This window comes from Lissotriton vulgaris, chromosome 9, assembly GCF_964263255.1.
Source record: "Lissotriton vulgaris chromosome 9, aLisVul1.2, whole genome shotgun sequence".
Lineage (NCBI taxonomy): Eukaryota > Metazoa > Chordata > Amphibia > Caudata > Salamandridae > Lissotriton > Lissotriton vulgaris.
Genome location: NC_141697.1, coordinates 779,794,363 through 779,807,588, shown reverse-complemented (window position 1 = coordinate 779,807,588; position 13,226 = coordinate 779,794,363). Strand labels below are relative to the sequence as shown.

The 13,226-nt window shown below is 45.2% G+C and overlaps 1 protein-coding gene across 1 annotated transcript in view; it reads right to left on the bottom strand.

Annotated features, from left to right (window-relative positions):
- The window catches only part of PPP2R5B (protein phosphatase 2 regulatory subunit B'beta), a 403,518-nt gene extending 391,804 nt beyond the window's left edge, over positions 1-11,714 (bottom strand). The window contains exon 1 of the mRNA XM_086938500.1: positions 9,060-11,714. Within this exon, the coding sequence (XP_086794626.1) occupies positions 9,060-9,258 (199 nt within the window). The 5' untranslated portion in view covers positions 9,259-11,714. The remainder of the gene's footprint in view (positions 1-9,059) is intronic.
- Positions 11,715-13,226: the final 1,512 nt, after the last annotated feature.

Below are 13,226 nucleotides of genomic sequence, written 5' to 3'. Positions count from 1 at the left end.
GGTTATATCACCCACATGAAGAAGATAGTGTAGAGTATGGTGACCAGTTTGCCAGGGAAGATTTTTAGGAAGCAGTGAAGGTGTTTTGGTAATGGAGGGTGTTATCCAGGAGTCAGAATGGAAGACTGAACTTCAGAATGATGAGGTACTGCAGAAGGTGATGGGAATGGTTTTGGGAGGTTGGTGTTTGAAAAGCAGGTGTGACCAGGACATGTTAGGATATTGGCAAGTGAAGCATGATTTGGGCATTGCCAAGGGTTGTTGATGAGAGGGAGTAAGTTGGTTCCACCGAGTGACATCAGGAAAAGATTGTTAGACTATGACCACAGCAGTCACATTGGAATTACAAAAACAAAGGTGAGAGTTAGAGAGAACTATTGGTGGCCAGTAATGATTGGATTTGATGATTGAGAGGGAAGTAAGAAATTGTCTATAGTGGTGTGTCAAGAGCGATAAGGTGCTTAAATTCAGGACTCAGCCCATGGTAGAGGGAGGAGAGGCTACTGGGCCTTGGGTTGACATAGCTTTGGACATCCTAGACCCAGTTAGACTGAAATCAGGTATGTCATTGTTTGCACTAACATGTATTCACAGTGGCCAGAGATTAAGATAATAAACTCTGTGGAATCCAGAGAGGTGATAAAGCTTTTAGAGGAGGTAGTATTTGAGAGGGAGAGTTTCCCCTCCTCTATACTTCCCGATAACGGAGTTCAATTGATCTCGGAGGTAGCGGAGACATTTTTGAAGGACAGACGAATCAGGCATAGGAAGGCAGCTTTGTACCATCCTGAGCCCAATTGCATCACAGAGCATTTTATCAAAGTGCTTAAGGAACCCTTCAACAGTCTTTGGTGCGTGGAGCTGAGGGGGAAATTAGTTGAGAAGAAAAGTGTGAGAAAATCACTTGACACAACACTCTACTACGGGAATCTCACCCTTTCAGTTGTTTAAGGGGGGGTACCCAATTGTGAGGCTGTTACAGGGTGGGTGTATGAGAGAAGAAAAGAAGTGGATGACCAGGTTGGCAATGTTAAAGGGTGGAGAATGAGAGAACATGAGAAGAAGTTGTAGAGGAAAAGACTTCATGATTTGGGAAAACTGTAAGGGAGACTGATGTGCAGGTGGGCGACTGGGTAAAAGTCAAACCACCAAGCAAGGAAGGAAAGTCTTCCAAATTCAGCCAACCATTCATGGTAATAAAATTGTTTTAAAATGCAATGAAAACTAGTGATCACATGATATGGAACCTTAACAGGGAAGCCAAGTTGTATCCAGTGGAGAGAGAACTTGGTATTGATCCTGTGGGGGAGGCTTCATTAGTGAACCACAATGTGAGACCTCAACGGGATCGGAAGAAGCCTGAGTGCCCTCAAGACTATATTTGAAAAAGAAAATGGTGCTTGTAATTTGTATTGTGATCACAAGGTTATTCTTGAGTTGTATAATTTCTCTTGCTACTTATATTTTTAGTTATTTTATTACCATGTCATTTGTGTGCACTTATGTAGCTTGTCTTTCATTTCATCATTTGTTGTGGGTTTGTATTGTTGGTGAGGGAGGTGATGTGGTGTTCTGTATCCAAGAGATGAAGTGGGGTTTGGTAACCTGAGCATCACCACCTAAATTGTAAGGGGCTCTGGAATGTCAGTTGGTGGTTGGTGGACACTGGACACGGCTGTTCTGCCTTTGGCTGTTCGCGTGGTTGGGGCCTATACAGCTTTTACCTACTATGAAGCTTTCAAATGAACACTATATTGCCTCCACTGACTTATTCTCAACCTTCCACTAAGAGAGCCTCTAGAGCAACCCTGTAGGAGCAGTGCACTACTTAATTATAGACAGATATAGGACCAGCTGCTGGGAGAAAATAAATCTCATGGGAAACTGTGCTACCCCAAGCAGTCATATTTCATGATTTTCTAATCTGACCTGCCGTAAATCTTTATATGTGGAAAATTGTGCATGAAAATAATGTTCCCTGTTTTTTAGTTCTTCAAGGAACCCCTTTCAAAACATCGGGGAGGGTATCATTTTGTCTTTTCACTTGCGTTTTGACTTGGATTATGCAGAATTGTAGACTTTTTTTATGTCTGCGTTTTGTGGTTTCGCACTCTACTTCCTTTGTACATTATGGGGCCAGTACTAAACCAATATCCAGGGCTCCATTTCGCTCTCAATCTGACCATTCTGAGACCTATACAAGCCCATTCTGCAAGAGATAAAAAGGACTGAAAGAATAAAGCACACTGGAGATGCCATCTCATGTGCCCAGGCATCTTGTTTCGTATGTAGGCATTCAGTTCTCACTTCCTTTGGCAGAGGCTAGCATACTTTGGCCCTCAGGCTTACAAAGTGATGATTTTGTGCATGCTACAGTAGTTTTTAGAGCAGCACCTTAAGCACAATTGCCTCCTCGATGTTTTATAATATGGTATATTATGAATAAGCTCAATTAAATTTAGTGTATCTACTTTACAGTTTGTCTGCCAATTCAGAATTAAAACTGGTGATGCAGAAGATACATAAAGATGTCTGCAGTGGTCACTAAATCTTTTGAACCAGCTTACATCTGGCCAGATATTGTGAACATTACACATGCAATTGGAAATCCACCTGGGAAGTAGTCTGTGGACAATGAAGGGCCATGTAGGCTTGTCGTTGAATTTGCTTCTGATGCAAACCCTCCAGAGGCCATTAGCCTGGAGATTCTAACTTCTACATCCGTGAATCCTTTATAAACAGGAATGGAAAAAATATAGATTACCCAGTTCATGGTGATATGCAGCTGTGAAGTTCTAGATCACTGCGCCCCCATGATCATTTTTGTTTATGAAGAACTAGAAGCAGGAGATTGTGTGTGAGCCCTCCCAGATGTCATGGCACATGTACCTGATTAATTCAGGCTGTGATGGTATTGGATCTGTGTTGGACCTGGCCTCTCTGCAGGGTTATCCCCAAACTTTTTGCCTTCTTCATCCTATTTTTCTAACTTTCTTTTTGTTGGCCAGGCACTTTACTACTGATAATCAGTACTAAAGTACATGTGCTCTCTCCTCTAAAATAGGTGTAATTAGTTTACACTTGTTTGGCATATTTGATTTACTTGTAAGTCCCCTGTAAAGCGATGTTCCACATACCCAGGACCAGTAAATTGAATGCTACTACTGGGACTGCAGCAGTGCTTGTGCCACCCACTGAAGTAGTGTTTCAAACCTTTCTCAGGCCTGCCACCGCAGGGTCTGGGTGTGCAGTTTACTGATACTTTAACTTTCCATTTAAAAGTACTTGCCATGCCTTAAACTCCCCTTTTATTACACACACATCACACCTGAGATAGGCCCTAGGTATCCCTATGGGCAGGGTGCTGTATAAGTAAAAGGTAGGCCTTTATTTGTGGCATGTCCTGGTAGTGACAAACAGCCTATTTTGTTTTCGCTACCGTGAGGCCTACTCCTTTCAAAGGCTAGCATTGGGAATTCCCTTACATTGTTTTAAGTGGTAATTCCGGATCTGAAAGGAGTGGTGTTGCCATGTTTGGAATGTTTAGAATAGTGATGATAAATCCTACTTACAGGTGCAGTGGATTTTAAATTACTATTTTAGAAATAGCACTTTTAGAAGGTGGGCATATATCTCTGTGCTTATGACTCTTTGTGCTTTGCAGCCTGACTACAATACACATCTGAACTAAGTGACAGCTACACTTGGTGCATACTTTCCAGACGACCACCACATAGGAAGGGCTGGAAGGGAATACATCTATGTTTATCTGTATACTGACAGTTTTCCTGGGCTAGGACAGGGAGTGGTGGTTCATATTTTACATTTTTATAGGTTGTGACCTGCCCTCCCACAAATGTCTGATTTACCCCCTATTGATCATCTGAAGAGAGGACTGGATCGAAAGGGATTGTTGCACACTTTTTAGGGTTCCTCTGAAGTCACTTCTTCATCAAAGACATTCTTGAGTATAAGTACTGGGGCTCTGACCCCATCATTGGAGAACTGCGTGGACTTGTAACGACACACTTCTGGCTCTACAAACTGCACATTGCCAGAGGACTGCTGTGCTGCCAGGAGGATCCACCATTTGGACTTCCTGCTTTGTTGTTCTGGCTTGCTGCCTGCTGGGCTGCTGAAGGGACTGCCACTCTGCAATCTGCCTTATGTGCTGGACTGCTGCCTGCCCGCCTCTTTGTGCCCCCGTGCTTTCCAAGGGCTTGTTAGCTTCCATACACAAACAGGTTTCCGCGAAGAGCATGGAACGCTTGACAACCTGACATTATTGCAGGTGATTACTGACAAATACGTACGTGTCCGGGGTGGCGGCATATACGCAGCTTTTATAGATTTCTCCACGGCGTTTGACAAAGTGGACCGTCAAACGCTGTGGAGAAAGCTGGCGGTATTGGGTATGCCAGGATACCTACTTGATTTGGTTAGGTCTCTGCATTCGAATACTTGGTGTATGGTGTTACAAGGTGGTGAAAGGGGTCTTACTCAATCTATCCCCTCCCAGAATGGGCTCAAGCAAGGGTGCATTCTGGCGCCTATATTGTTCTCTTTATATACGGCTGACCTACCAAACTCAATCACAGCTTGTGCGGGATCAGCACCGATAATTGGTGGGTCTGTAATATCGATTCTTATGTATGCAGACGACATACTTGTGTTAGATTTGACCCCGAAGGGTTTATCGAATCGTCTTCATGCATTGAGCCAATTCGCTATAGCACATCATATGAAAATTAATACATCGAAAAGTAAAATCATGTGTATTTTTGGTAAGAAAAAATGTAGGTCAGGAAGTTACAATTGGTTTATTGGTGGACAAAAACTCGAGGTGGTTAAAACCTATACCTTTTTAGGTAAAATAATTTCTGCAAATCTTAGTGAGAACCCCCACATCGAACATAACTCTCGTAAAGCAATGGCCCATGGTACAGGGTTATGTTCGCTATATAATGCTACCGGGAAGAGACATTTTTCTCTCTTTCTGGATATATTTAGAGCAAAAGTTCCCCCCACTCTACTATACGGAATTGAATTAGTGGAATTGAAACATTGGGGATTTTTGCAAAAAATGGAAGGAAAGGTATTGCGGAAAATTTCATCTTTTAATAATGCTTGTTCCATATCTTCATGTAGGTTGGAATTCGGACTCCGAAGTTGTTGGGTACAGGGACTGGTTGCTCTCGTAAGATGGGTAGCCTGCTTGGCTAGAGGTAAATCTGGTACCCTACGAGAAGTTATTAAAAAAGAACTATTGGGCAACTTTAACGAGTTCTCGTTATTAGTAAAAAAGCTTTAGGAAGGCTGTAGCTTTATTAGAGTTGGATGAGAGTACATTATTTTTACTCTCTCACATAGAACAAAAATCTAAACTAAAACGTACATCCTGGGAACTCTGTTTTAAGCTGGATACCCTTGCCCAACCAAGCCTGAAAGATAGGGCATTACTTCTCAAAACATATATGCCAAGGCAGACCCAACAATACCTGATTTGGAATATTCCCCATGGAGTCCGTAGACTATGGTACCTTTTACGACATGATTTGCTTCCACTTAATCTACTCTTAGCAAAATGGTATGGGGGATCTCCTTTATGTAATCTTTGTAATTTTGCTGTACAGGATCGCAATCACGTCTTGTTTATTTGTCCGGCATTGCGCTTTTTGCACCAAAAATGGTTAAAACCAATCTGTTTACAATTGGGTATTGTAAATGTAAAAATGTTCTTCCAAGCACTTTACTGCCCTCCAAATGAAATGTTTTGTTGTAGAATTTTTAAATTTTTCAAAGGGTTTTTAAATATATATTAATGATGTACAGGTAGATGATGATCGTTGCTTTGCTGTCTGATAATGTAGTGTTTCTTCAATGTAGTAAGTTGTTATTCTTCAATTACTCTTATTGTATAATGGTGTGTTTTATTTTATGTGGCCCTCTTTTGAGAGCCAAAACATAATAAAAAATTTTTGTTAGCTTCCATCCTGTTCGATCAGAGTCTCAGAACCAGAAACAACTCTGCCTCTTGGCCGTAGGACTCTGAGTCCGGCCATTACCAATTCCTACGGGCAGCGTGTGTTGAGCAATTGGCTCCCCTGTGACAAGAAGCATGTGTAGAGCGATTTGCCCAAGGTGGAGCAGTGTATGTTGAGCACCTCTTAGGTTACAGAGAGTGGAGGGTGTGTTCTGCTCCCACAATTATCGCAGCGCTGTAGGAAGCCCAGTGTGGCGTATCCCCCTTCCCCAACCAGCTTCCAAAGGAGGGAACGTCTGTAGCGCAGGTCCCGTTTCATTAGGATCACTGTGCTGGATTTCATGGTGCCTAAAGTCGGCTGAACATACCCTGTCTGTGTCTTCAAGCTTACCCCAACACATAGTTCCCAGCGCGGGCGCCGACAGTGAAGGAGGAATCACCACGCTTATCTCCTGGAGAGGAAGTGCCATGGCATTCTGATCGCTGCCTCAGTACCCCTCGACAGGTACGTGTACGGAGAATCACAGAGGAGACACCTCTGCTGTGCATTCCTTCGCAGGCCGCAAGTTTTCATACTTGGGAGCGAAACCGCTCGCGTGCCTGCAGGCAAGTGCCCGCTCCCTCCGTAGACTTTCCTTGAAGGGGGCTGCCTGGTGTGCTTGGCAGTTGCAGCGCATGCTCAGGGGCAGCTGCCTTTGACTCCCATGCAAACAGGGGACCCAGCGAGGTCTCCTCACTGAATCCTGCAGTGCGCCCCCGTGGGATGTACATGGGGGAACTTTTCTTTGATTCAGCATTACAAGGCAGATCCAGAATGGAGGCCTCAATCGCCACATGGAAGTTATTTGATTTGAAAAGCTGTGAATTACTGGTTGTAGGTACGCAGGTGCTTCTGTGCCCAGCGTTTGGATACCTGATGACCATAAGAAGTGCAGTAGGAGTCCAGGTGCACTACACCTGAAGCTTATTGTGATATTTTGTGATCATTGTACTTATGGTAGCATTTGGTGATTCATGTGTTTTTCCCTAATCTAACTGGCATTACATGCACTAATGTTATGATGTTTGACGTTTTTTAACTTACCTTGTTCAGGATAACGAGTACTACCTCGGTATTAGCATTGTATGCATAGTATTTAAAATGTATGCTGTTTGGCCTTGTTTTATGTATAATATACAATATATTTTTGATATAATCCTGTGAGGAGTCTCTTTGAGTGCAGCTCCTCCGCTAAGGCGGAGATGGGTCGCCCCACTGCTATTTCAGCAGTGCATAAAAGAAAAAGAAAATGATAATAACAGGACGTTATTATCATTTTAGTTTTCTATGCGGCATTCAGAGTTGTGCAGGCTGGGGTCTATGACGTCAGAGCAGAGTGAGGAGTGGTTTGCCCTCCTCTAAGTGCACATGATGGTTTGGCCGGCCCTTTTGGGCTTGCCAAACCATCATGCGCACTTAGCATGCTCTCCACAGGTCTGCCTTGCACAGCCCAGTGGAGAACATGCCCGGCCTCCCAGGAACTGGCTGAGCAGCCAAACAGGCTACTCAGACCAATCACGATGCTGCTCATGCAGAGTAGTGATCGGATGGCAGAGTCCCAAAGCCTGGGTGCTTCCGGTGCCTGCAGCAGATCTGAAAAGGACAGAGGAGAGGCTTGCGGCAGCACGGCGGCGAAGGTACGTTTATTTTAATTTTATTTTTTAATCCATTTCCCCTACCCTACCACCCCCGTTCTGAAGCAGCTGCCACTGGTCTCTTTTGTGGTGTATTCATCGTGCTGCACAAACGCTGTGCACATTGCTTCTGATGATAAGTGTGTATGCTCTGCGAAAAGCTGCCAGAGGGTGAGCACCGGTTATCATTGGTGTGTAATTTACTTGCCCTAACTAGAGTGGTGGAATCTGCCGAGCTTAGGTGCATACCCTAGCCAAACAAAAAACCCTTTTGTAAGCCTGATATTGGCTTTCAACATCCTTGTCACCCCACTTTCTTGTGTAGATTGGATAAGGTGGCCTGGCTTTTTACAGTCTGCAAGCTGATGGGTTTCCTATTTTTTGTTGGACCGTCAGCGTCTCATTAGGCCAGTGAAGAATCATAACCCTCCAGTCAAGTACTCCGGGGGTAAAACAAGGTTCCCGTTTCCCCTCACTATACAGCATATACTTCCTGCTGCTTCATGATCTGTGTGCATGGAAGGTATCCTTCAATGACTAGGCATACAACACACATAAAACCTTTCTGTTGGTATAGGAATCAAGACCTAACCTGGCGAGCCATCGAGGAGACAGCTGAAAAGTACAAGAGTGACAGAATTATCTGAGCTTAAACTCCTTTAAGACTGACCTATAGCTAGTCGGCACAAAATCACCTGAAAAGCGGAAAAAGATGCAAAAATAATTTTGAGAAGGGGGTTGCAGACATACCATTAACAGACAAAGTAAAAACCTTGGGAGTCCTGTTTAACTCCAGGGTATCTATCTGTGGCCAAACCAATGCAGTAGTATCCTATTCTAATTATGATCTAATGTCACTTAGGAAGGAATGGCTTTATCTTGGTGAACCAACTTTGATAACAAAGCTAGCTAGGGCCAATGTAGAGCTAAAAGTACTTTTGAAAACCATTATTTTTCGGTCCACTAAGCTTCATTTCTTGAAGTTTAAGGTTATTCGGAATTCAGCAGGTGTGGCACTAGTCAATGTCCCTCACAGTAGTCACATCTCACCAACCTAAATCTCCAGTCACTGTAAAGGCAAGAAATACATTTAAGATACTCACATTAACAGACAAGTCAATATTTGTCTCAGTAAGTACTTCTAGACACCCTTTCAATTCAGCAAATAAAAGCGGCCTTTTGGGTTTTGCAACCATGTCCAAGAGCCTGATAACCTACGCCACATAAACAAATACTCCTATTCAGGAATACCTGGAAAACGTTATTCTTTCAAAAGAAGTGTGTCTGCCATCTGTATTCAATAGAGCTTATCTGCCCCAGAGTTGCTAGTGCTATGTTAATATTCAGAGGACCTTACACAAAGCTGCCATACAATAGATTTACATCTGTGCATACGCCTTACCTTTGAGAAGGGGCAATGGGGTGAGTTCCTGTTGGTTGCTCTGGTAGCGAAATTGGGAAGAGCTGTGAGACCTTCTCTGGCGATTCCGACGTAGTGACCTCCGGGAGAAACCATCCACCTTGTCGGCAGGTGGAACAGGCGAAAGCCCAGGTGAGGATGGGCTAGTTGGTGTGCCCGCTGGTGGCAGTTTGGTCTCCATGGCTGTTACTGGAGGCACTGGCCACAAAATGTTTCCTGGAGGGACTAAGGCCGCCTGCAAGGAGGCAAGCCTCTCCTTCTGTTTCCCCTCGTCCTCCAACTTAAAGCCGTTCCACCACGCCCTGGTACTGGGGTTGTCAACAAAAGAAGGCCGTGCAAAGGGAAAAATGTCCAAACCAACCAACTTATTATTTTGCCTTCATCCAGTAAACATAGGCACCACACCCTGGATATCAGCCAAAACGACAGGCATCAGATCCCCTCTTTGACACTTCGCCAAAGCAGGCCTCAGTCCTCGTACACCGTTGAACACCCAAAGGAAGGCGTCTTAGACAGGGTTTCATCAACATGCAACATAAATAAACACGTGAGCAGAAATCAATTGTCTGTCTGCCCGCATCCACTGAATTTTTGGATCCGATGCCAATTTGAGGTGGTTCTAAAAGAAATTAAGGTGCTTTTCCTCTCTTAAAAAGTGCCATAGCCACTAAACATTCGGCAATATTATCACCTCGAGTTTTGTTTTATCGTACAAAAGTGAGTCTCATTCCGTCGTAAAACCACACATTTGAGTTTCATTCCTTTCGATGACACAAATTCTCCAGATGGGTAGGAGACAAACCAACGCATCACATGCTGTTTGGCTAGGAGGGCTCCAACTAACGGTGGGCGGAGCAAGGTGAATGGGCTGGAAAAACCTTTTTGCTTTGCAGCAGATTATTAATATTTCAGTCCATTGCTTCTCTGCAAATGGCCCTGCAAGTGTGTTCCTCCGTTCGCTCTTGTCCTTGCAGACCTTGGATTTGGTCGTGCGCTAGTTTGCTTCCCAGTGGAAGATGAACGAAGCAGTACAAGAACACGGAAATCACAAATCTGAACTGGGGTTCTGTCAGTTTTTAGGAAGGGGCAGTGACACGAGGCGCCCCGCCGTCAGCTGCTGAATGACTAACCAAAGAGATGGGGGGGGGGGTGCCTAAAGTGACCTTTGTTTTACCAAGAATTAAAAAGTGGAGCTGCACTGCCAGATCACAGTTCTCCCTCTTTTTTTGTCAATGGCAGCAGATCAGTAATCTGTCCGCGTTTGGAGGGTGGGGGAAGGGCAGGCAGGAGAGGGAGGGCACCCCTTGGGCTATTTCAATCCTGTGTCATTGCAACAATAGCTCGTGCAGCGCATGCTGATGACACTTCTGTGTACAGTCAGAGGCAGGGATGGGGGCAAATAACACGCCGTGACCCCAAGGTGCCAGCTGTGCGGCACGTGCTTGGAAAGAAATCAAATTATTTTATACCGAGATAAAAGCAGGATGGAATGTGGCTTTTCAAGGACAGCCTAAGGTCCTTTGGTGTGGCAGAAGTAGTGCAGACTGAGCATCTTACCTCACTATCTTGTAGAACCGGCTGCGGCAGCCCAGCTACTCCACATTCACCTTGTGATTCTCAGCAAGCGGGGACACCCAACCGGGCACAGGACGCCCTTGCAAACATGTAAATACACACAACAATATTTATGTTAAAAGAGGGGGCATGGGAGAAGGGAGGCAGATGTCGCACTTGCTGACAATCTTCCTGCTTTTAATGGTAGGGTCAGATTACTGCTCTGCCTAAATGGAGGGGATGGGGGCAAAGAGAGGTGGTGGTAGGGTCAAATTACTGTTCTGCAAAAAATTAAGGGAATGAGAGGCACAACTCAAAAAATGCGCTATGGTAGGTGGGGCGTGGAGGGTCGGATGTGATGGGAATATTAGCAGCCAACGGTAGACAGGAGCCGTTTAATTTCGATTTTCGTAGCTATTGTTCCAGAAGTGACTGATGCTGGCATCCTGGTTTTTCACCGCAGAAGGTTGTGAAAGGAGAACTGGAGGACGGTGGTTCTAAGATCCTCGGGTAGAGCGCCTGGAAGTCCAGAACTGCCAGCAGAGAGCTACACGTGCCGGTTACTTCCTCCACAAGGCTCTGCACCGGCGCAACCGGGTACCATTTCATGAATCCCAGACTTCCCTCCTAGCCGGCTCTTGGGAAACCCGCCCTCATCAGCACCTGCCGGCGCCCTCTCCCGGATCTCGCCGGGCATCGGCTAGTCTCCTCCCTCGCTGGACGCAGCTGGGACCCGCTCTTCCTGCGCGCGTGCTCCCTCCCGGCCCAGACAGCGCCTCGCGCACCGGGCTGCAGTCCCAGGTCAGGCTCGCGGAACGCCTAGTTCTTGCTCCGTTCTCTTGGCGCGGCGGATGCCTATTGGTTGTTCTCGAAGGCGATAGCCCAATGCCTGGCTCTGCACCCCACTTGCGGTGCGACTGCTCCTTATTCCAGGTCCCGGCTGCAGGCGGCCGCGCCTGTCCCCGGCATGGCTCCTCCCTGGTGCAGCCTCCGCGTCCTGGGCATTTTCCTGAATGCCTACGGCAGGTTGCAGCTCGCCCTCCTTCCTTTCTTTCCTTCTTTCTTTGATGTGCGGTTCAATTCTAGTGACATTCACAACTACCCCTCCTCCCCCGGCGCACGTGACCCAACCCAACCTGCCCAGTGGCTGCTTAAATATAGCACCTGCGTCACTACAGCTATAAGATGATGTCACCCTCCGTAGAGCGAAAGCTGGAGCGCTCCACAATTTGAGGCTGCGTGCCAAGCGCGTGCTGCCGCTGCCTGCAATGGAGAGTGATTCCGTGGGATTATGAGACGGGCAGGGATATGCAAAATGCACAATTGCGTTATTTTTCCTGAGGATGACAGCTGTGTCGGCTTGAGTGCCTGCCACATAGCTCTTTTTGTAACCTACTGGTCTCAGGTCCGATTTCTTTACATAAATGTCTCTTCCCTGAGCGCCAGGACAGAGATTTAAATGTTACATCTAGATCACAAGCTAGAAAGGGGAGTGCGTTATTTAGCAGATTGTGCGCCTGCTATTGAGTTGATCGCCAGCGGCCCCCATGCAACATTAAAGCCGTCCTCTCAAAGTTAAACAGCTTTGTGGGACGCCTCGGATCGGAATCTGTCAAATTATAGGTTCAAAACATTTTTCCAGCATGCACTTTAACCCGCTGAGATATCGGATTGGATGTTTATTTCTTGTGTATTGCCAGACCCAGATAGGAATAGATTTCTCACCAAATTGTTATCCTTTATGGTCTTGGTAGCTGACTTGTTCTCTCGGCGCAAGAATGAACTAGAGCTAATATAGCACACTGACACGTGAATGCTTTACAAGCACACTCACTCCATGGCGAGGTTGCAGACGCCTGAACAGGAGCTGTCCAGCGCCAATGCATCCTGTAAAGGACAGCGCATTAAAGCCATACATTGGGATAGATTCAGACAGGAACTTCCTGGTACCTGTAGGTAATGTGCTATGGTTTCTAAAACCTTTGTTTAATTGAGAGGGATTACATGCTTACCTAGACAGTATTTCTTGCATCATCTGAAGAGATGCATCTTCTAGAAATGGCCCAAACTGCCCTGCTCATATTACCAGATCCCCTAGAACTCATCCGAACTACACTGGCAATTTCTGACAACTTTGGAAGTCTAAACAGTCCTTCAGCAGAAGTTGCTGAATTGAGCCCATGGGTACCTTCAGCAATGTTTGATTAGTGCCTAGCCTATATTTTTCTCGGGCTCATGTATTCTTAGAGTCCTAATGATGATCCGTCTATCTGTCTAAAGGATCGAAAAGTTATCAATTTCATTGTACATAATAATAAAATGGGTTGTGTTCTCACTTGATACACACCCTTGACCACATATTGTCATATCTATATCACTTGTATGAGAGCAATGAGCATGTTTCTCACCACACACCCCCTGCGCTGTCATACTGTTTTGAATGTTTTTTTTATATATCATTGAATCAATTGATAATTTGATGTATTTGCACATTGATTGTGATAACTTTCTAAAAGTGGAATTTTCAGAATAGTGACTTAAAGTCTGGCTTTACCATTTCAGAGGATTTAAAATTACAATTCTGTAGACATTGAA